The sequence below is a fragment of the Bombus huntii genome, chromosome 12 (genome assembly GCF_024542735.1).
Source record: "Bombus huntii isolate Logan2020A chromosome 12, iyBomHunt1.1, whole genome shotgun sequence".
NCBI classification, from domain to species: domain Eukaryota; kingdom Metazoa; phylum Arthropoda; class Insecta; order Hymenoptera; family Apidae; genus Bombus; species Bombus huntii.
In genome coordinates, this window is record NC_066249.1 from 9161762 (window position 1) to 9184851 (window position 23090).

The 23090-nt window shown below is 31.8% G+C and overlaps 3 protein-coding genes and 1 long non-coding RNA gene across 6 annotated transcripts; 3 read left to right on the top strand and 1 right to left on the bottom strand.

Moving 5' to 3' along the window:
- Positions 1 to 456: 456 nt before the first annotated feature.
- Positions 457 to 4641, bottom strand: LOC126871863 (eukaryotic translation initiation factor 3 subunit J). Its single transcript, XM_050631158.1, has 6 exons — positions 4468 to 4641; positions 4293 to 4375; positions 3526 to 3639; positions 2994 to 3132; positions 1106 to 1270; positions 457 to 728 (listed from the first exon to the last, which is right to left on the bottom strand). Exons 1-6 carry the CDS (start codon positions 4481 to 4483, stop codon positions 535 to 537), a joined length of 711 nt encoding a protein of 236 aa, XP_050487115.1. The 5' UTR covers positions 4484 to 4641; the 3' UTR covers positions 457 to 534.
- Positions 4642 to 5049: 408 nt separating this feature from the next.
- Positions 5050 to 7545, top strand: LOC126871859 (uncharacterized). 3 transcript variants are annotated; one of them, XM_050631149.1, is made up of 3 exons: positions 5050 to 5214; positions 5700 to 5871; positions 6036 to 7545. In XM_050631149.1, the coding sequence occupies exons 2-3, from the start codon at positions 5704 to 5706 to the stop codon at positions 7062 to 7064; spliced, it is 1197 nt and encodes a 398-aa protein (XP_050487106.1). In that variant the 5' UTR covers positions 5050 to 5214; positions 5700 to 5703; the 3' UTR covers positions 7065 to 7545. The 3 variants fall into 3 exon arrangements, with proteins under 3 accessions (XP_050487106.1, XP_050487104.1, XP_050487105.1); XM_050631147.1 differs by having other exon boundaries at positions 5051 to 5293; XM_050631148.1 differs by lacking the exon at positions 5050 to 5214 and having other exon boundaries at positions 5443 to 5871.
- A 373-nt stretch (positions 7546 to 7918) lies between these two features.
- Positions 7919 to 9615, top strand: LOC126871862 (proteasome subunit alpha type-4). Its single transcript, XM_050631157.1, has 3 exons — positions 7919 to 8083; positions 8697 to 9324; positions 9403 to 9615. The coding sequence occupies exons 1-3, from the start codon at positions 8081 to 8083 to the stop codon at positions 9543 to 9545; spliced, it is 774 nt and encodes a 257-aa protein (XP_050487114.1). The 5' UTR covers positions 7919 to 8080; the 3' UTR covers positions 9546 to 9615.
- A 2174-nt stretch (positions 9616 to 11789) lies between these two features.
- LOC126872183 (uncharacterized) lies at positions 11790 to 22777 on the top strand. The gene is made up of 2 exons (XR_007691902.1): positions 11790 to 13219; positions 20178 to 22777. It is a non-coding gene; the product is annotated as an uncharacterized LOC126872183 (long non-coding RNA).
- The last annotated feature ends 313 nt before the right edge of the window (positions 22778 to 23090 follow it).

The window sequence follows — 23090 nt, forward strand, 5'->3', positions numbered from 1 at the left end:
CGTGTCTTTCTTTGTCTTCCATACATTATATTTGACACATTGAAGTTAAAATATCGCCGAAACTAATAATTTCTCGGCATAAACAGGCTAATACTTTTCTATGGGGAATGCCGAGATGGGTCGATTAATGTATTAAAAATATACGGTTCCGTTTGAAAAAATGAAGTTGACCTTAAAATCTCCTCCACTACTAGATCCGCAAAAAAAGAAAAAATTTCATCCATATGATGCTCCTTCTTGAACCAAACAACTTTCGTTAAAACATTATTTTGATAAATTTAATGCCTCGCGAGATATTCTGTCGTTTCCAGTTAAACGAAATATCCTGTATAACATGAAATTCTAAAAACTATTTGATGTAATGTTTAATATTGTAACCATTCTCGAACCAAGAAATAAAGAGAATGAAAATTCAAATATAAAGAGAGAGAATAAAGGATATAAAATTTGCAAAAATGTTAATAACCATTTGCTTGTATTTAGGCGACTAGAAAAGGAATTAGGGAATAATAAGAATATGGGATGAGAAGGTCGCTACATGAAATCGTCGTAGTCATCGTAAACATAGTCGCCGTATTCGCTCAAAAGAGTGTTGTCATCTTCGATTTTCAGTTTTGCTTTCCCCTTGCCCTTGTTCTTCTTCGCCTTTTCTCCTTTCTCGATTTTCTGCTTCTCAATCAACAAATTATCGATCAACGTTTTAACTTTCTTCAAATGCGCTGAGGATACTGTAAACAAGATTAATATAATATACCATATAATTAATTAATTTTACCATTAAAATAATTAATTTTAAGCATACTAAAAAGCAATATGCATTTATGAAATCGATTGTTTGCCCTATTAAAGTATATTAATTTATTTGATATTAGTTTACAGTGAAGATGAAATAAATTTATAATAGAAAAAAAATTGTAATTAAAATTAATTTTATAAAGAAGAAGTGAATTTATAAAAGGAATAATTTATCGAAATTGAATTTTTTTTTTAAATATAGCCTTTTGTTAATTGTTATGATGTTACTCTGTTGCCATGCAGACACAGTAGCGAGGATAGATGGCACAAAGACATTGGATTCTTTTATATTTTAATATAATGTACTTACAATTGAGAGCAACAGATTTAATAAGTTCTTCCCCAAACGGAGGAAACTCGGCATTTTTAGCAAGTTGATTTAGCTTCTGTGTAAGTACACTTCCATACTGCTCAAATTCTTCTTTTGTGCTAGGTACCGTCGTATCTAGACTCAAAGCAGGTTCTTCTGTTACACCTAAGGGAAAAATTTCAAATTATAATTTCTAATAAGATAATTACAGCTGTTTTTACTAATAATTTTTATAATAAAAAATATTAGATGACGAGTGGATATAATACTAGTTACATTAATTTACATTCGTCTATCTTTCATAACTTAATTATTCAAATTTGGCCAATAGCGATAAAAGTAATGCTTGTTCGTTTAATATTAAAAATTTACATACAGAATGATATTTTCAAATATATTCCTTATGTAGGCGAAATATTACCTATAACTTTAATTCTATGAGATTTTACCTTCGAATAAACAAATAATTTTAAACATTCATCATATCGATGTTCAGAAAGCACATAGTATATTGTTATTAAAATTAAACATTTATCAGGAACGGTACGGGAGATTAAATGTTGATAAATAAGACACGTCTGCATTATATTTTTATGAAATAGAAGTGTTTATTTTTTATACAATAACAATTCTGCACTTTCCTCAAAGATTATATTAAATAATTGAGATACATGATTTACATCTCTGGTACAGTTCCTGACACAAACTTAATCTTTTTAAATGGATTAAATGTAGAAATATGAGAATGTTCAATAGTTGACAATTAACCATTTTAATTACAGTAGTAAGTATAGTATTCAGGAATTTAAATACACCCAAAATTTGTTTAATTTTTTACAGCAATATGATGAAAACAGAACACTTTGAGCATATAAAACGTTATTCAGAATTTTTTACAACTATTTTACTGTATGTACAATTTTAATTTATATAAAAAAATACTTCATATTGTCCTTTTAAGAACGAGAAAATTGTTAGAAATTTTATGTTATGTATATATAGCTATTTTACTAAATGGAATGTATTTAAAAATTACATAATAATTATTTTGATTTTTACACCAATAACACTTAATACTGGCAAAATATACTGTATATTAGTTTATGAAAGATAAAGCTTTAAAACATAATTAAGCCATTAAAAATTTGCATTAAGCCATGAATGTGGAATCAACTCTTTGCGATCCAATTATTAGACCTTGAGCAAATACAATATCTGAAGTAAAATATCTCTTCTAAATCGTAGCTGTGAAAGAAATAAAGCACATTTCAAAAATATAATATTCACGTTAAGTTTCAATTATCTTAATTTAAAGAGTTATATTTAGGATTTAAACATTTAGATCTAGAATGCAACAGCTTTCATAATTAAAATGATATTAGATTCGGCAACTAACTTAATATCAATTAAGAACTTTAGGAGATTCAAAGATAAGAAGAAGCTTATAGATGCGTCTCGAAATTTGAATCTAAACTTAAAATTAAACAAGGTTATGAAACAAATAAAAATAACAATGCTCATACTTAGATACATACGTTATTAATCTAATATACTTTACTGTGCTATAGTTTAGATCTGCGTCAATTTTATGTAAAATTACAAAATAGTTCATAGCTTTGCAGTAGCAAGATCAAATATTTAAAAAACAAAGTAATACATACATCCTAATTCCTTGTAAGCAAAATACTAATTCCAATACTTTTAAGAAAGATCTTTACCTTATCAAATATTAATGAAATGACTACATACTTTCATAAGTTATTTAAAATTCATATTATTAAATAAAAATAGGAGTGCAAAGAGTTAATAAGTAAAAGTTTTTAGCGAAGTCATTTCTTCTCAGTTTTGTGCGGCTTGCGATGAGAAAAATCAACAAGGTTGGACAAACCGAAAGTCTCCATGGCAAGGCGTAAATCAGCTTCTTCTTGGAGCCTTTGACGCCTTATTTGTTCCGCTCTCCTCTCTTCTGGCGTTAATGCTTCCTCTTTCTCTTTAGCTTTCCTTTCTGCCTCTGCCTTTGCCTTTTTCTATAATTAACAAAATTAGAAATACTTGTCATATTAATATAATAAACGCTCTAAGTTTCTTTACATACATAAACTAACAGAAATTAGATAAACAAAAACATACAATAAAAATTGTAAATTTTTATTCATGTAGAGAGTATCCCTACAATCATGTTACAACTGGGAAAAGGAGTGTTCATGAAAGAGTAAGTTTAAAATGCACAATAACGTTTATGCATATGCTTTGTCTTTCCCAAGGGAACAATTCTTTTTCCACCTGTACCTTACTTGTATAATGTGAATATAAACAGAAAATAATAAACAAGCAATCAAATAAGTGGATTAAATTTTACTTTAAGATAAATTACTTTAGGAAAACATATTTAAAAAATTCAATCGAAAGAAAAGTTATACCTCACGCTCTTCAATTCTTTCTGCCAAAGCTTTCTTTGGCTTTGGTTTAGCCTTAGGCACTTCTGCGGGTTTTTCTACATCCTTCTTTTCTTCTTCGACATCTTCCCAGCTATCCTGTTGATTGATTATTTCTTGAAATCATCGTACAAGCACTTCATTTTCTAACATATGTATTTAATCCTATTTTCATCTTATATTTCTTCCTACAATAATCTAGATATATCAATAAAATATCTTTACAAAATAATTTATATCCTACATGATCCCGAATATGTTCTGACAATTCCCGCCATTATCAAATCTTACATAATCATGACATAATTAAATTTAATTTTATTTAAAATTGAAAATTATGCTACATTTAAGCATCACGTAACTGTATCTATGACACTTTTATTACTTTAAAACTGAGGTAAACTTAGGATCAATTCATCTCCGATACGTAGAATCCAATTTAAAAATACATACAACACGTTAGTAATAAATTCCAAATTTCTATAATTATTCATTATCAAACATAAACGTAAATTTTCAATTTAAATGCATTTCATTCGTTTTGAATTCTAATTACGGTTTCAATATTTATACCATTCAAATTCAAAAACAAACTTCAAATCTGTTCAACAATAATCAATTATCATCGCGCTATTCGACTCATGTTGACTAGCTCTATGAAAGGTTAACCATACTTATGGTGTGTCGTCTGAACGGAAGATTTTCAAAATCGTATGCACAAAATTAGAATAAGAAAGCCAGTAACACAGAACCTTGACATCCTCGTCTTCGTCTTCGCCCTCCCACTTGTTGGATCTGATAGCGAGGTCGAATTTCGCCTCAGCGTTCTCGACATCTGTAAAAGTTGAAGGTTAAAATGGTTTCGTAGTTTCGATTAAAGGTACAATCGCATAACAATTAAATGTCGGAAAATCGATTTGCACATACCCCACTCGTCATCCATGGTGTGAATTTTGGATTATTTGCGCACGATTTCGTTCGTAAATGAAACAAATCCTCCTCGAACTAACGTGGTTGAACAGATCACGACTGGAATCAAGCGAGCCATACTGTGCGAGGAAAGCGTGTGCCTTTCTTGCGATATAGTGGTGGTATGAAACATAAATTACGCATGTTAGAGATTGGATACCCTGTATTAAAAATAATACCAAACACAATGATTATTTAGGGATTATTATTATCATTTCAATTAGCAAGGTTTTGCAACGGAAATTAGTAATAGGTGAACATAGTAATAATATATAATAGCAATGATTTGTAGCGACAAGTTTTAAATTCTAAAAAAAGAGTTGTTTATTAATTTCTATTAACTTATTTTCGTATTTAATATATAAAATGTTATTAATTCTATTGCTTTCTCCTTTCCTTTTGTAAAATGATAACATTTTGTATAACACATTTATACATTGTAAAACAAATTCACATAAATCTATGGAAATTCGTTTCTCTGTAATTAATATATTCGCAAAATTTATCATTTACGCTAGTTCATGGCAAATTATTTATAATTTAGATTTATAAGGCTAAAATTTACTATTTGTTTCAGTATTGAAGATTGTCGTCATATTTTTTATCATAGGGGGACTTCCCTTTAAAAGCTCTTTCGTCGAAAATTATATATACGTTTGAATTATACGTTACGGATTCAAAATTTAGATTAAAACAATATGTGACGTATGTAGATACATGTATTGTGATATGAGTAGTAATACAGTTGTGCGATTTTGCAAGTGATATACTTTTGATACAATTGGCAAGTAAATTCAAAATGTTATTGCCTAAACAATTTGCGACAGTTGCAAGAAGACCGAATATCTTATATATTAAGCTTGAAAATAAATTAAAAATTATATTTTAAATAAGATCACGCACGTAACGTTGAACATAAAAGTTATTTACGAATTAGAATATAATAAATTTTGTTATTAATACAGAGATTCAAACTTATAATTTTCCCTCCTTTGAGCGACCATTTTTATTAACAATAACTGTTATATTTTTTTTAATTACTTATATTGTCAACCAGTCGACCATAAAAAAAGAAGATACAACATGATACTGATGACAATACAAAATGACATTGAAAACTTTCTCTTTATATATAAATATACGTACTAGTTTTATAATTACATAATAATTTTTATTTCTTTTGTTCTTAGAAAAATGAATGACATGGAGGTTTATATTACTTGCCCATACAACAAATGTCATCGTATTAGAAAATCTAGATTTCAAATTCATATAACAAAATGTGCCAAAAATTACCAGAAAGATGACAAGCTTGCTTGTAAATACGATAGGACACACATATTAGACTCGGAACAGTATGAGGTAAATTAGAAAACATTTTTACGCACCCTTTTTTTATAAATTTTTATATTTCATTCATGTTATTCCTACTTAACCATTTGTGTTACCCAATAGAAGAATTTAATATCTGATAAGTCGAATTATTAATTCTTAGATTCTAACGTTAGTATAATTTATTTCTGTAGCACCATTTGACAATATGTCCATCGAGTGGAGACGTAAAAAGTAAAGAAATCACATTAGAATCAGATGAAGACGTTCCGAGAATTCTAGTGGAGAGAGTACCTAACACGAGAACTCGTACAATGGATGAAGACTGGACTGGAAATAATCGATCATATAATCCACTAGCTGCAACAGAAAATAGAGATGTAATTAGAGGGGCGATTGCTATGTCAAAATCACAGAAGAAACAGTTTAAACAGTATGAAAGAGAGAGAATGTCTCTTCTTCAAAGGACTAACAGCGACTCTAGCAGCAACACTAGCAGCAACACGAGCACCGCAAGAAAGAAAGTAGACATTGAACAGCCATTGCAGCCACCTAAACAACTTTCTAAAGCAATGTTATGCGATGGAAATTTTGCTAGTAATCTTATTTCCAAGTTAGACAAATTGAAAATAGAGGAAAGCGACGGGAAGAAGGGAACAAAGAGTATTTCATCGAAGAAAGAAGATGTTTCCATTATAAGTAATAATAGCAGCAACATAGCAGATTCTACAAAAAATTGCTTGAAAAATAATACTATCGATACAAGTACTGATATAGGTATCACTTCTTCAACTATAAATAATAGCTTTAGTCAAAAAGGAAAAGAAAATATTCCTAATGAAGAAAACAATGCTGTTGCGTTATTCAAAGATATTTTTGAGGCTGATAAAGGTGTTTCAGATGTAGGAAGTGATCTTAACATAAATGTAATTTCTCAAGGAAATAATCCTGAAGCACAAGGAAACGATAAAAAGGATAATATTAAAAAAAATAATTCTCAACCAAAGTCAAGTAAACAAGGTAGCTCTAACTCTCAGAATATTATTCCGTGCAATACAAAAATAGCAGCAAAACTTTATGGGGAGGCAAAAAAGATTAGTACTGGGAGAGGATTCACTAGAATTTATCAGCATTTGAACTCTAATATGAAAATGGAAAAAGAAGGAGAAGGGAAGAAAATGACACAAGATTTGGTTTCTGACTACGGTTATGACAAAGAATAGGAAATACTTTAATAATGTGCTTAATTTCGTTATTTCGTTCTTAACGTATTACCTTATGAAATTCTTTTTTCTTTTTATGATGTTACTATATGAAGCAATTCCTTTTCCTTCTTAAAATATTTGATATGATTTTTAAGAATTAACGATGAAACTATATGTATAGTTTCCATAAAGTTCCTTTTTCTTTAGTAATCGTAAAATGTCGGTATTTCATTTTCCTCTTCTTTTTTTATTATTATTATTAGATTCCTTTTAAAACTTAATAAGACCTTCGAAAACCATGATAATTAAAACGATTACGAATATCGATTGGAAAATTATAGTATTGTGCAAATTAAATATATGTACAAATGATGTATTTTTATAATACAATTGGCAATTCGACTTTTAATAGTGACAAAATATTATTCGCTGGAAAAGTACTGATGATAATTGAGTTTATATATTTTTTTAAATTAAATATATTTTTAAGCAACAGCAATTACTATGATGTTTAATTACAAAACCTCCTAATCCACATTGAAATAATTGAAGTAAATTACTGATTTTATCGTAAAAATTTCACTAAGTAAATATTTGTAAAAAGAAGATAGCAACAAGTAAGTAAATTATTTAATATAAATATAATTTTTACATACATCAGAGTATTAAAAAAGATATCTTTATTATATTACATATACATATATACATAATCTATCTAATTTATACTATATGTATATAATACACTTATATAGTATAAAATAAATAAATTATGAGCGTATGTCCTCATGTTGGTTTGTCCGTATGTTGATTTGTTTTATTTATTATATTTATTACATTTATGCTATAAGAATGCCAGTCTTATTATAGAACGCATATACATCGATGTGAAATCCTGTCAACTTCCGGAACAAACTGTTGTGTGTTCTGAAATTATTCAAAAATCCGACTTGTACAAATCGCTTCTTATCGCTGGTGTCAATTTCTCAATTTTGTTTGTCATAATATTGTATCTACCGTACTGAAAGTTTCACATAATGGTAAATATAAAGAAGTATTAATTTAGTATTATTTATTATAATTTTCATTAACCTTTTAGGTATCTTTCTATTAAAATTTGGAGGTTACATAAATTGCATTGTCATTCGCTAATAACGAAATAATATATATAATAATAGTATTAGGATATTGTATGTAAATTTGTTTTATTAAATGTGTTTTTGTGTTTAAAAAATTTTTTCATTTCCTCATAGAAATTTACTCATTATTGCTTATAAATTGCTATTGTTAAAACTTGAATGATGATCATCATAAAGTTAATTTAACGAAGTTTATTTATTTATTTATTTATTTATTTATTTATTTACATCACATATGGACGCATCGTTTATTCTGCGATACTGTGTTCTTATTAAATTGAGTTTTTATTTATATCGAGTGTTTTAAGTTTGTTTAGCTGGTATTTTTTAGGTTACATGAATTCATATTTACAAGTCGAAGTGGAATATAGTGGGGCTATATTATTTTAGAATCTATAAAATATTTAAACGATATTGCTCAATAGTAGAAACATGAGTTTCAAAAGATTATGAAATTTAAAAATATAATATTGACATTTTTAACTCGTATTTAATTCCATTTTTACGCTAACAGGCACGCAGATATGATACACGCACGACAATCTTTTCTCCCGAGGGTCGTCTTTATCAAGTAGAATATGCAATGGAAGCTATAAGTCATGCAGGTACTTGCCTTGGCATTTTAGCAACTGACGGTGTTCTACTTGTGGCAGAAAGACGTAATATAAATAAATTATTGGATGAGGTATATTATTCTGAAAAGATCTACAAACTGAACGATGACATTGTGTGCTCTGTCGCTGGTATCACTTCCGATGCTAATGTATTAACAAATGAATTACGTTTAATCGCGCAACGATATTTACTGCAATATGGAGAGCCTATTCCTTGCGAGCAACTTGTGTCTTGGCTTTGCGATGTAAAGCAAGCGTATACACAATATGGAGGAAAAAGGCCTTTTGGTGTTTCCATCTTATATATGGGATGGGACAAGCATTATGGATACCAATTGTATCAGTCAGATCCAAGTGGGAATTATGGAGGCTGGAAAGCAACTTGTATCGGACATAATTCTGCTGCTGCGGTATCATCGTTAAAGCAGGAATATGATAATAACAATATCACGTTAGACGAAGCAAAAGCGCTGGCTATAAAAGTGCTGTCTAAGACTTTAGATCTCAATAAGTTATCAGGAGACAAAGGTAAATGTATATAATTTAAATGTAGTTTCATAAATGTAAAATTGTGTAATATTTTAACTACTTTTTATTTTATTTCAGTGGAAATGGTCACCCTAATAAGAGAAAACGATAAAACTATTACAAGGATCCTTCCTACGAGTGAAGTTGATGCTTTGATCGCAGAACACGATCGTTTAGAAGCACTTGCTGAACAAGCAAAGAAAGAGAAACAGAAATTATAAAAATAACCATGTCGCGTATCTTGTATTTTTCTTATATTTTCTTGTTTAATAATATTGTCCTGAAATTCTACGAATTGTCTTATACAGTTTCCAATCCTTATACCGAATATAATGTCAATATCCTTTTACGCAACATTACATTGTACCGAAGTGAAAGTATAAAAGGCAGAAATAATGAATAATAATGTAGAAATTAATAAGTTTCCTATACGAGCATCATAGTTAATTCATTAATTTGATCTTTCTTTCTCAGTTTTTTTTTTTCTTTTTAAATCAAAAGAATAACTGGATTATGTTTTAACCGAGTAATTGTTACAAAGAAATATATCTTCGAAAAATATATTAGAATAACAGGTAGAAGACAGAAGTCCATTACAAATCAGAGACGCACAGAAAGGAGTATTTACCTTGTAACAGATATTCAAAAATAATGAAAAATTGATACAGCAGTTAGAGACACCTGACACACTATAACAGCCCATACGGACAAAGATTTTTATTATAAAAAATTAAGCGATTAGTTTAATAAACATATGTCACGGTACTATGTTAACCGGGATAAGATAAAAAATTGAAAAAAATGAAAAAAAAAAGTTATGAGTCGAGTCATATTGACCAGGCTGTCACTGCGGTCCCACTCCCGGGCGCGATCCCACTACTGCCCGCCACGGAGACTTTTGGCTGCTGGGTTTCCCCTCTGGCCCGGTTCGCCTCTCCCTAGCCAACCTGGCCATCCCGGATTCCTCGACGGGATGCCCATATTGATGGCCAGCTTAGCGCGGACGCCCAGTCAACGTGAGTCCCGCACCAACAGTAACCCCCGTTCTCAGACCCTCCATCATAACTAGCCTCCGAGTAGCCGGATTACAGGAGCCGCCACACTCCCAGCTGACAACCTTCGCTACTATTCGTCTATTTGAAGTAAATTTTTGACATATTTCTCACGAAGAAGGATATTTTAACGAAATGTTCTCGAAATTAGATATCTTAGAAATTTGAAATCAAACGACGGCTTAGCTGAATCTAATCTCGCGACTTAAATATAAATGATAAACTTTTTAGGAAATAAATATGGCGGATCACATGTGCATATATATATGCGCACGTTTGCCAAGGAGTGTATCAAATGATTTGTATAGAGTATCGTGCGTCGGTAAAGGAGGATACGGGTTGATAATAGAACTACCGTCGGTAATGATATTGAACGAGTAAAAAAGAATTCTTTTTTACGTAGACGAAGAGTGGCATAAATGGATAACAAAGGTAATAAGTTGTGCAATATATTTATAAGATCGCATTACGATAGTTAATCGCAACAATGAGAATGAATTTGTTAGGCATATACATTGCGATTTCTATATAAAATTGTGAAATCACCTATCAGTTTTCGCCTTTTGCAACATTGTACAGAGTGTTTCCTATTTTCTACCCTTATATCCTAAACGTTCTTAAGTCTATACGTTTAAACAGAGGGCTCTTATTTCTAATATCTTTTTTATATAAAATAATATATTTCCTTGACTTGCTCTTTATTGACAATATTTCTGGATATTCCATTGCATATTGTACATTGTTAATAGAATTCTAATTTTACGAAATTTTTAGATTTAATCCTACAGGTACTGGTGGCTTTTTGCATACAGTGGCACAACTTTATATATATATATATCGCTGTATGTAAATCTATAACATAATATTGCGTATATATACGTATACTATATAAATAATATAAATATAAATCTTGTATCAAGGTAAATAAAGTCACACGTAGGATTGTAATTTACGCGGAACGGGTTAGAGATACAGAGACGAACAGTTCGATGGTTAAACGGGGAATAAAACTGGATCTTCTTGTCGTTCGACCGCTTTCAACGATTTGAATAGTGTGAGAGGGTAAAAGAAGAATGAAACGACAAGGTTGTGCGTTCGTATTATGAAACGGTTGAAATGCACGTGTCGGTTACATCAATTTTATTACTATTATACAAATTACGACTACTTCGCATAGCTACGATTTTGTCGAAAAAATTGCAATTCTTATATTTGTTAATCCATTCGACTTTTAAACGCAAAGTTCGTGCTTGGAAAGCAGATTGAAATCTCCTTATATTATTATAAAGGTATTATAAGGTATGATGTTTTATAAATTTCATCGTAGAGGAAAGGTACCTTATATTACCTTATATTGTTATACCTTGTATAATATAATACCTTAATAAGGGGTACCTTATATTATTATAAAGGTATTATAAGGTATGATGTTTTATAAATTTCATCGTAGAGGAAAGGTGCCTACCGATATTATCAGAGAAACGAGGAAAAATACGAGGCGAAAGATCGCACAAAATATCTTGTTCGTCATCTTTTCACATATAATGTCAATGTTTCGAAATACCTCTAAACATCTGTCGAGAGAAGTGGAACGTGAGAAATATGAAAAAGTTAAAAAAAATATAAAGAGATTCCGATGTTGCTCGCGTTTCTATACATGTAACGCGCAGCCTTAACTAGTCCAGCAATAAGAAAGTTGTTATTTCTTAAATATTTGTTTATAAAACATCTATGTTTTGCTTCTGCAAGGAATCGTAAGTCGAATGAAAGATTAAAAGGAAAAGACAAAAGTGTAATATGATCGCTATAATTGGCTATAATTGTATACAAAGTCATATTTTGGAGAACATTACTGTTCTCGATTAAAAAGTAAACCCTCGGAAGAAGACGTTGTTTTACCTTTCAACTATTATAAAAGGTCATAGTTTTCATTATCATAGAAAAGCACTTATAATCACTTTCTTTATATTTATTAGCCGCATTCTGCGTAATTTCGCATTTCTAAAATTTTTATAAATTCACAATAATCGTCAGTGTAGTTGTAACAATTTTGTTTTTCATACTTTTCAAAAGCGAGCGATCGTTCTAACGTTTGAGGGTGTTTCAAGCCTTTTCCTTCCTGTCAACTAAGTATAACAACTAAACTGCGGATTTTCACGCATTTATAGGAAATTTGAAAGCGGAAAATTGTAGCGAATTGCGCGTAATACGAAAAAGACACATAAGATATGCAAAGTATAGTGTTTTCTATGATACTTGATAGGTTCTTTCCATTTTCCTACTCATATTCTTTATTCTTTTAATTCTAATCTGAAAAATAAGAATTTGGATAAAAATTCACGTTCTAAATAGTTATATGACTAGTATGAATTTCGGTTTTCACACCGAAGATGGATTTTATCTTTCTAACGTTTAAAAGGTATCTCGAACTTTTTAACAACCCCTGCCAGGTTTAATTCTCACGAATCGAAACCCGCACCCTTCCTTCTCCATAAAGAGCTTGAGAAAGAAAACGACCGTTACCATCTCTCCCCTCTTCGCGCAGTCGTCGTCGGTTCTGGTCGCTGCGTGTCCGACTAACCGAGCATCCCCTTTTTGCCAGCCCGGAAACAGGTAAAAATCAGGGTTTGCGCGACCTTTGACCCCGTGGGATCGTTGAAACAGGGTGTGTGTTATTGTGCGGAGAAATTTTCTCACGGATCATCGTAACGCGTGCACCCGTCCAAACACCACTATTTAAGAGCCGCTACTGCCTTCGATCTCCGCAGAAGTAGCTCGCTACCCGAACGGAAAGGTCACGGAGTGTCCTGGAGGAAGATTCGCAGCGATATCTTCCGGCAATGGTGAGTCCTGTATCTGGCAATTATACGCGGTCTTGGTGTTTCGATAGACTATGTCAAAAATTTCACGATTTAGCATCATTCTTTCCGTTTAGTTTCTTTAGTTTGTTTCTATCGTTTTAACGTTCTGATTTTGATTTTCGTCGGCACTTGATCGTTTTCTCGTCTAGCTGATTAAAGAAACTATTGGCAGATTAAAATTGGCAGAAATAGAAAGTGAAAAGTAGCCAGGTTTGCAAACGTTTCCCTTGTGTACCGTTCTCTCCGAGGCGTGTCTCTGAAACGAAAGTTAGAAGAATCGTTAACGAAGATAACACGAAATTCACGACTGTCTTAAAATACCGAGAAAAAGAAGCCGATAGGTGATGTTTCGAACAGGTGCTCGTTATTTCATTGAAATTGTAACGGAAGGTTTTCCAAATATTTCTAAAATTAGCGACTAGAGTTTTATTCGTCGTTGGAAATTTTATAACAGCCTCTTGCTGCCACCGAACGAAATAAGAGTTATTTTAGAAGAAGTTGCGGTATCTCACGATGATTTTCATTCAGAAACGTTCAAAATGTCATTCTTCTGTTCGATAGAAACCAAAGAACATTTTATAAATGTTCGATGTCGATAAACGATATTTGTATGCAATTTGTACTTTTATTTTTGATAATTGTTACTTTATATGATAGCACGTAAAGTATTCGATTCGTTGTTGAAAATTAAGCGGTGATCTTTTATCGAGCCGGTTTCCTACATTTTTCTACGTAACTAGGAATCCTAACTAGGATAAATAAAATACAATTATCTACTGTTAGGTGAAACTCAAGGTCAATCCGATTCTCATTTCCATAATTCTCGTACGTTCATCGGAAATAAATCCACAATGATTTCGTTAAATAAACGTAAACACTTTGAGATGCGTATTTTAAATCGATCGCATTATAAACGTATTTCCAACATATCCAACGTATCGCGTTTTATAGTTGTTCGAAAGTGCAATTCGAAGTGCAGTTCGAAAGACCAATTCCTGAATAAATCTCTACAGTTTGACAGTAGACGAAGAGCTTCTTGCAATTTGTTAGAAATAAATAATAGAAACGATCGATTGTATATCGTTGGAAATGGATGTGCAAGATTCGAAATAGCGGAAAGATGTTTGCAAAATATCTCAGAAAAAGGAACAAACGAATTACGATCTAGCGATTCGTTCGTATCTTAGAAAATAGACGTCGATACCACCTATCGAAATGGGAAAGCTACGAAGCAAAAGATCGTCAAACAAACATATTTTGTTCGTTATCTTTTCTCGTATAATTTAACGATTCTCTGAAATATCTTGAAACATCGATTATACTCACATACAACGATAATACTCACTCGGTACATACCTTTTATTCGTCTTTTGCAATTATTCGCATTTAAATGTCAACATATATAAATATGGGCTGCTTTATCTTTTTTCTCAACTGTGTAAAACTATTCAACGTTACGCTTGAACGATAAATTCCAGTTTAAATACAGTTTATATTCGAATATATTCGAATGATGCGATTTCTGCGAACAAAATTATCGAACAAAATTATCGAATGCCAGGTAAAATAAACCATATCACGCAGCTGATAGAGACTCGTACAAAGGAACAGAAATTCCATATCTGGATTTAACGAAAATCGTATTCATTAGGGAATACATTCAAATTACTACTATCGAGAGGCTCGGGTGCTGAAAGTTTGTTCATATTTGTCAGACTTGTTGTGTCGGTACGTAAAGTTACTCTTAGCATTGCGATTTAGTCATTGGTCGATGGTACCTTAGCAACAACAGATCCACGTTCCTTCATTCTCAGAGTGTAACATCATCGAAAGATGTACCGTGCTTGTTGCCTGTTGCAGCAATATGTCAGCAATAATCAAACGCTTCTAGTTCGATCGATTCCTTTATTATTATATTATATTATATTATATTATCATCGCGGTATTAACCCTTTCGCTCCTAACGACGATTACAGCCAACGCCGCCTGTAGCCGGCAGCGTGGCCAACCAACTTATGCCTAGCAGCGCCTCTTGCGAGTTCCGCGTCAAATACTTTCGCGGATACTTTACGGAGTCGTATTTATTCATCCTTGGTACTTTTGAATTTGTTTCGACTATTACAGTGCAATAGTTAGTAAAGAAAAATATCACGAGCTTTGGACAAAAAATGCCCAAAGAATTTGTATACCGGTACGTCCGTTCACTTTTTAAAGGTACTCTGTCATTTCTTAAATGTATCGCAAGTTGCTGTTTATCTTAATAAATTGTTCGGCTTGTATGTACATGAATTTCGTTGTTAAACGCCTAGAGCATGTCAAGACGGCGTTGTTCAGGCGTAATAAGCAAGTCCGAACGTCGAAGGCTGTCCACGCGCTACGTGTATATTTTTGACACGGGATCCCGTTCAGCGGCGGCTCTTTGGCGGAACAGAATCACCGTAGCGAAAGGATTTTAAAATCACTAGGTCCGATTTTCTATCGTAGCGCGACTTTCATCGTCGAAAGCATGCATATATTAGAAAAATAGCTTTCGTTCGATGCCACGCTATGCATGTATCGTTTTTGACATTTGTCGCGTCAGAACGTGATCCCGCAAAGCGCGATAAAAGAAGAAAGATTACACTTGGGAAAAATACGATATGAAAATAGATACAATACCGTAAATCGATATTTACAAATTTTATCTTTCGATACACGTGTCGGTGTTTTCTTTAAAATGAAACGAAAGCCGCTGAAAGATCGAAAATCGTGAAAAAAAAAATAACAAGTAATAATAACAAGTAAGTTGGTAAAATACCTTTATACAACAGTATAATAATAATATCCTCGTAACAATGGGAATTAGTCGAGGAGAAAGACGTGTTATCGAAGATAAAATAGCGATATTAAGATATCGAGAAGTTTTTGTTTCAATATCGAACAAATCATAGTTTAGAGTGTATCGTTTCGAAGTTGGCGATAAAATTCTTGACGCAAATTCTATCCCAGAATATGATTATTCTTCTAACGTATTAAAATAATTCGGTTCATCATTCGCTTTTTGAAAGAAATGTCTTTCTTTTAACGTCGATCGATATGAGATAAAATAACGCAACGGAGAAAACGGTAGAAGAATAAACCACTACTTATAGGATAATAAACAAAATAGGAGCAAATATTTCTCATATCGTCCGTTGTATTACATAGAAATTAATAAAACAGCCAGCCATCAATCAGCATTCCATTGGAAAAGTCTCATCGAATAAAAATTCGACATATTTGAACTTTTGTAAAATACTGCGACACAAATGGTTTCGTCTTCAACGTTTCTCGATACCTAGAAAGACGAGTAGTTTTATTATATTGGCAGATGCGTTCTTTAAAAATTATCGAATCCGGATCTCAGCTAAGCTTATAGAAATCTTTACATGCTGTTTTCATTATTTTACGATTCTTCTAACGCGAAACTAAAAAAGAAATTCCACGTAAGAAATTTCAAAACTGTTCCCACCAGTCGAGATTGACGATCAATGACGACTGATTTATTTATTTACTTTATTTTTTAAAAGCGCAATTTCGCTCGGCCCTACTCTATCCAGGCACTAAGATCCGATCAAAAAGCTTTTTCCAAATTTTCCACAACACTCCGTTTATCAACTATCAAATACAATTTTCATAGTTAAAATTTCCAACTGTCGATCTCAATTATTTACTTTTACATACATTTTATTCGATTCTGTCTCAACCCTTGACAATATACAAAAATATAAAACAGGTTACTGGTTTACTTCTATTCTATCATGAAATTGAAATTCTAAATTAATACGATACGAAATACAATTCCAAATCGATACGATCAATTGTGCAGTATGGCAACTTTCCAAAATATCCTTCAACACTCGTCTTGCGATTTTTTTCCGAACGTAAGCATTAAAGTCACTAATTCGTGAATTTTTGTCTTAGAATTTCTGTAACGTTATACTATAAAACTTTTAGCGGTAATACAAAGTGCGGTGATCGCGGTGAAACATGGTGGAAAATTTTGTCACAAACGATCACACAAATGCGAATCTTTTATTTCGAAAAGTGTTTAAAGATCGTTTACTTTGAAAAATTTACCAACTTTTTACAGACCATGAAACAAGATAATAACGAAATAGCGATAACGAAGCGCTGTCGATCGCCTAATTTCAGTAGATTTATTTCAAATAGAAGTGACGAGTCTCGTACGAAGCGGAAAATATATTTTGTAGCAAAGAAGTGTCCGTTACTAATGAAACATACTTCAAATTACGAATCGCTTGTCCAAATGACAAGAATAGAAACGAATAGAAACGAATAGAAACGAATAGAAAATAGCTATTTGACGAAGGCAAAAACACCGACCGATGCTTATTTACGACAAAATTGATTATCGCGAAAAAGAGAAATATTGCATAGTGCGAAGAAAACGAATCTCGATAGTTATTTAATCGAATGTTTGTGCATTTGTGCTGAGTATCAAAATAGCAATGAAACGGATATGTTTTACGTTTTTCGTGTCAAATCGATAGCCTTGTTTTTAATTGGAACGAACTAAAGAAAGTATAGGAAATACCAACGATAATAACCGAGATATATTCTGTTCTTCCATTCCATTCCATTCCATTCCATTAAAACGTTCCCGCTTCAACGTTCAAAACAGCAGATAGCGAATAATATACGATTATAAAACGATCGAAGCTTAATTGTAGTTTTAATAGAAGATAATTTTTGTAACAAAAGTTAATACGAAACGGTTGAACAGAGGGAAGACACGAATTTAAATCAACGATAGATATCGATTAATAAGAAGTATTTAATTTACTGATTTTCGCGAAAAGACGATAATCGCTAAATTAGCGATTTCCTGCATTTGTAATAGCAGATGAAAATGAAAATTAAATGGATCGTAAACTCTTTCGTAAAATTCATAAAATTCATAAAATTCACAAAATTCATAAAATTCATAAAATTCGAACTCCGATATACTTAGGATAAATGGCGTTGGAATAAAATATCAAATGATGATAATTTCCATACGTTATGAGAATTAAATATATCCAAACTGACTGCAAAATTATAACTAGAAAAGGAAGGAAGCTAAGGAAACATGCCGCGTTAAATATGATATAAAAAAGAAATTAATATAAAAAAATACTGTATTGTTTTTAACAATTCATACTTACCAAAGGATCTTCCACCCGCTTCTTACCAACGATTCTCTCAAACATCGAAACATAGATGATTTCTTTCGTAATTAATTTATAATTAAAAAGCAAGCACTCTAAGCATTTTCTACCTGAATTCTGATTCTACATCTAGAAAAAAAGTTTAACTCTTAGATTTATTTACGAAAAACGATCCTGTTTAGAACTTATCTAAATCTTCTTCGGACTATCTGAGATTTTATCTCGATTTTACTTGAAATCTATTCAACCTTTTTCAAGTCCACCAACATTTTTTTTCCAGTCCAATGAAATTTCTTTTCTAAATAAAATAAACTGGCCTGCGATTTGATTAAAATTTTTTTTAGAAATCCGTGTTTTCATAATCTCAAGATAGTTGTATGTAACAGCGGTTGGAAGTATCGTAGAAAATGTTCACTTTACCTGAAACATATCGTAAAACCGTGGACATAAATTCTGTCACGATTCGAATGTAAATTCCACTAAAAAAATTTGAAATGAAACTAATTAGATCAGGAAAGAACTGTGTTCGAACTAACGCTATTTATGGTATCGATCAAGTTTTATCTTCAGTGTAAAACGTAATTACGGTTAAATATTCGCATTTTATGTAATTATAACTAAATGAATTTTGTCAGTGATGAAATTATCAGGAATGTGCGAGAAACATAAACGCAAAGAAATAGAAATGCGAAATACAGCAAACGAACGTTATTTAAATTACACATAAACGGTCCAATGTAATATTCGTTTAAAAAAAGTAGAAACAAATATCGGATGTAATTCGCTTCAAGCTAATATCAAACATCGCTGGAAAATGTCGATATAACCGGTCATAGTGATTCAACGATATAAAATATACGAAGCAAAAGAGGGCAAAAGAAGGGTTTGTCGAAGAACCGAAAGTTCATTGATATTTCACCGTTATATTATTTTATATGTATTCCCAAACATGCCATAAACTTTCACTAATTCGTTGTACTTGCTAAAAAAAATAACGAAAATTTGTCATAATTTTAACAATACGAATGAAATTTTGCAACAATATAGATCGAGTACAAATGACTTTTATGGACGTATACGTGAATGTATGTCATTCCAAATATATCGTGAAATTTAAAAATAATCCCGTTGAATGAAAATTTCTTTAGCGCATAATTTGCATTTGGTTTACATTACATTAAAGATATATACAATCACGGTTCTAAGATCCAACATTTCAGACGATATACACACAATAGCACGAGGCAACGTTTCTATAAATAAATTATATATATAATTAAAAATATATAGTTAGAACAGAATATACTCCTCGTATGGCATAAATAAGTTTTCCATTTAAAAGAACTAAACGGTATTTTAAATAAGAAACGCGAAAGAAACACTTTTTCATTTCAATTGCACCAATTTTATGCGTTCAATCATCATCATCATGCGATCATCGTTGCAATCGAACATTTTTATCGTCGATAAAGATATGCGAATAATACATATGTCGGAATAAAAGGCAAAGAAGTTAATAGAAACCTCGCGTTTCTTCCGATTTGCTGCACAATTGATTCAGATTATCAGATTTCACTTTATCGTTTAAAAATGTAACGTTACAAAGAATACCAGAAGAGGAATAATTATTTAAAAACGACACGTATATTTATCTATCGTTCGTTACTTTGTTTCTCATCAATTTGTAAATTACCAAATTTTATTTCCTTTCCTGTTTGATCTGGCTTTCGCTAACGCTCACAACATTCCAGGTCTCGAGGACCAGCCCGAAGATGGGATCATCGGACGGAGACACGCAAAAAGTTTAAAGAATAACCGAAATCGAAGAAATAGGAAGACTAAAATCAGACAGAACAAAATTTCGTTAGATTTGGGAAAGAAGAAGGAGGAGAAAACGAAGAAAGACGGCTACTACTGTGAAAAATAGAAGCACGAAAGGGCGCGTCAAACACTCTACAGGATCCAAAGCACAAAACCCCGATTGTTAAAGTTTCGGGAACGTTTAAAGAAGTACAAAGCGGATGACGAAGGAAGAAGAGAAAGGGGAAGAAGAAAGCTCAATTTAAAGGAAAGAAGGGAAAAACGAAAAAGGATAAGAGAAATTTGAAAAATTTAGAGATTCCCGAGCCGAATACACATCGAAAGATCGAACAAAATTTCATAGCATGAAAATAGAAGTATTGGTAAACGTTTTTTCCAACACAACTTTTCAAACTTATAAATTTGAGAATCATTGTACCGAAAAAAATGAATAAACCGAAGAACGAAGAGGAGCTTTTGGAACTTTTTCAAACAAAAGCAAAAGTCCAAGAAGCAACGACAATCGCTTGCCAAACATAGTATAACGATAATAATTCCATTGATTGGCATTTCAGTTACATCGAAATTCTAAAATTTTAACAAAATCTCAAAGTTAACGAAACGTAGAAATTGACATAGCAGATAAGAGCTATATTTAAATTAAAGCTTTCGGATCGCTCGTGAATTAAAATTGAAGGTTATCAGCTGAAACTGCCAAAAAAGAAAAGAACAAAAAAAAGAAAAAAAAGAAAGAAAGAACAAAAAAAGAAAAGAAGGAAGGAGATAATAGAAATTGATTTGTTATCGTTTACTTTAGTCAAAATCGCGCAAAAAAGATTCAAAATTCAAGATTGATCAATTTTTTTAAATTCTTCGCCTTTTCTGCACCATTTTATAAGCCAAACAGAATGGAGAAAATTCAGTTGGAAATTCAGAGATCGTTTTGACAATATAGAATCGATGTTATTAACTTTCGGGAGAAGCAGGTAAAAATGATGTACTCGAAAAACGTACTACTCGACGAAAAACGTGCAGTGTTGAACACAAAATCGTAGAATCGACTGTAATAATATTTTTAATTTACTTCCGACTTCCTAAATGATAACAATGATAGAAAATAATCGAAGCGACGAGTAGAGCGAAGAGTTGAGGTTTGTTTTAGTTAACGTTTTATAATGATTAGTAAGAAAATTATTGTTCAGTTTTTAAATAATTGTTCTCGTTTTCTAGCCCGTTAAACAATTGGTTCGTTAAGTTTGTTCCTCGTTTATTTGTCAGTCATTGATTTTCAAACGACGTTACGAAAATTCCTAGTTCTTTGTTAAAAAAAATTTAACCGCGTTTCCCTTTGTTCTTGTTAAGTTTGTCGTTCTCTCTTATTTTCGTTAATGTTAACATGCCAGCTGTTGAGTTAATGTTAATCACCTGAGCTTGAAAAATTGAAGTTAACGTTTAACCGGGTTGTGTTTTTGTTTTATATTCGAAGGATTGGAAAAGAGAAGGTATTTTAGGCTGAAAGTATTCCATGTTTACGCATAAGATATTAAGAGATAAATTGTGCGCAAGAATGGTCAATATTATTGTACTTTTCGCGTAGAATACTCGCGTTTAAACGAAGTTTCACGTGGACGTTCTGTTTTCTTTCGACGATTAAGTTAAAAAAAATCTGTTTTCCCCATTGTTCGTTGTTTCGTAGAAAACAAATTTTTTTTACCGTTGAATTGTCCTACAGACGAAGTTAACAATCGGGTGAAAAGAAAACGAAGAAAATCCGTTCGACAAAAAAGAGAAAAAAAGAGACGTTTACGTTGTTTTCTTGTTTGTCCGTAAATATTTCTACTTTTGGTTCTTCACCGTTGTGCCTTGACTTTTACTTTGCAAGTGATCGATCACGTTAATCGCTTGTTCGTGATACCATAAATCTCCGAACGAACGACTTACAATTATTGTAGTATACGAATATTATATTGCGCGATACGATACATAAACGAATTAATCTCGTCCGTTTAATTCATTTATCTATTTGTTTCGTAAATTACCGAATTGTAATTTTAAGATTAAGACCGTTGTATCGATACTCGTTTATTTAACTGTATTACTCGCCGAGTCAATTACCGAACGATCGAATGACAACGGTTGATTCGTTCGCTCGATCGTCGATTATCCGACCTTCCTGCGTGTCGGTTCGTTAAACAATTGTGTCTTTTAATTGTAATCGTGTGTATTCGATAAAATATTAATCGTGAAAAAGAAACGTAGCCGGTGAAGCGTTTTAAATAGCCGTCTATAAATTCGTGTGCCGATTAATCGACATTGTAGTTAATACTTTTAAATAGCGTGTGTGTACGAGTGAATCTTTCTAACTCTACCATTGATTCAATTTTTCCATCTTGATGCGATTATGCCTGTGAACATTAATGAACAACGAGAGAAGAATTGACTATTAAGCGTGTACGAATTGAAAGATACGTATAATTAAATACCTTTGGCATTCTGTAAAGTATTTAATGTACCTATGAGATCTGCATAAATAAAAAGCAAGTTACTTGCATCCCATTACGCTAACTACTTTACTCGACCATCCTTCTTCCTCCACCTTCTTCTACGATCTTCTTGCCTATCATTTTTTCTATCAATGTAAATGGTAATTTATCGAATGTGTAGAGAATTTACGGAAATGCATGCAATATACAAAGACGTATAAAATATTCAAGGTGGCGTGCTCGCCATAATTTCCAATAGACGAAACACATTATCACACAGGTCTCGTTTCTTTGGTTCTCTTTGTAAAAATGTGATGGAAATTCGTCTACTCGTCGCCTTCTTTTAAAATTTTAATTACATCTATTCGTTTTCGTCGAAAC

Bases quoted from the DNA above. Each gene is read 5' to 3' on its own strand.
- LOC126871862 (XM_050631157.1), top strand. The intron at 9,325-9,402 runs GTAAATGTATAT...ATTTTATTTCAG, and splicing joins TAAGTTATCAGGAGACAAAG to TGGAAATGGTCACCCTAATA.
- LOC126871863 (XM_050631158.1), bottom strand. The intron at 3,640-4,292 runs GTTCTGTGTTAC...ATCAATCAACAG, and splicing joins ACGAAGACGAGGATGTCAAG to GATAGCTGGGAAGATGTCGA. The intron at 729-1,105 runs GTAAGTACATTA...TCTTGTTTACAG, and splicing joins TAAATCTGTTGCTCTCAATT to TATCCTCAGCGCATTTGAAG.
- LOC126871859 (XM_050631149.1), top strand. From the start codon at position 5,704: ATGAATGACATGGAGGTTTATATTACTTGCCCATACAACAAATGTCAT. The intron at 5,872-6,035 runs GTAAATTAGAAA...TTATTTCTGTAG, and splicing joins TAGACTCGGAACAGTATGAG to CACCATTTGACAATATGTCC.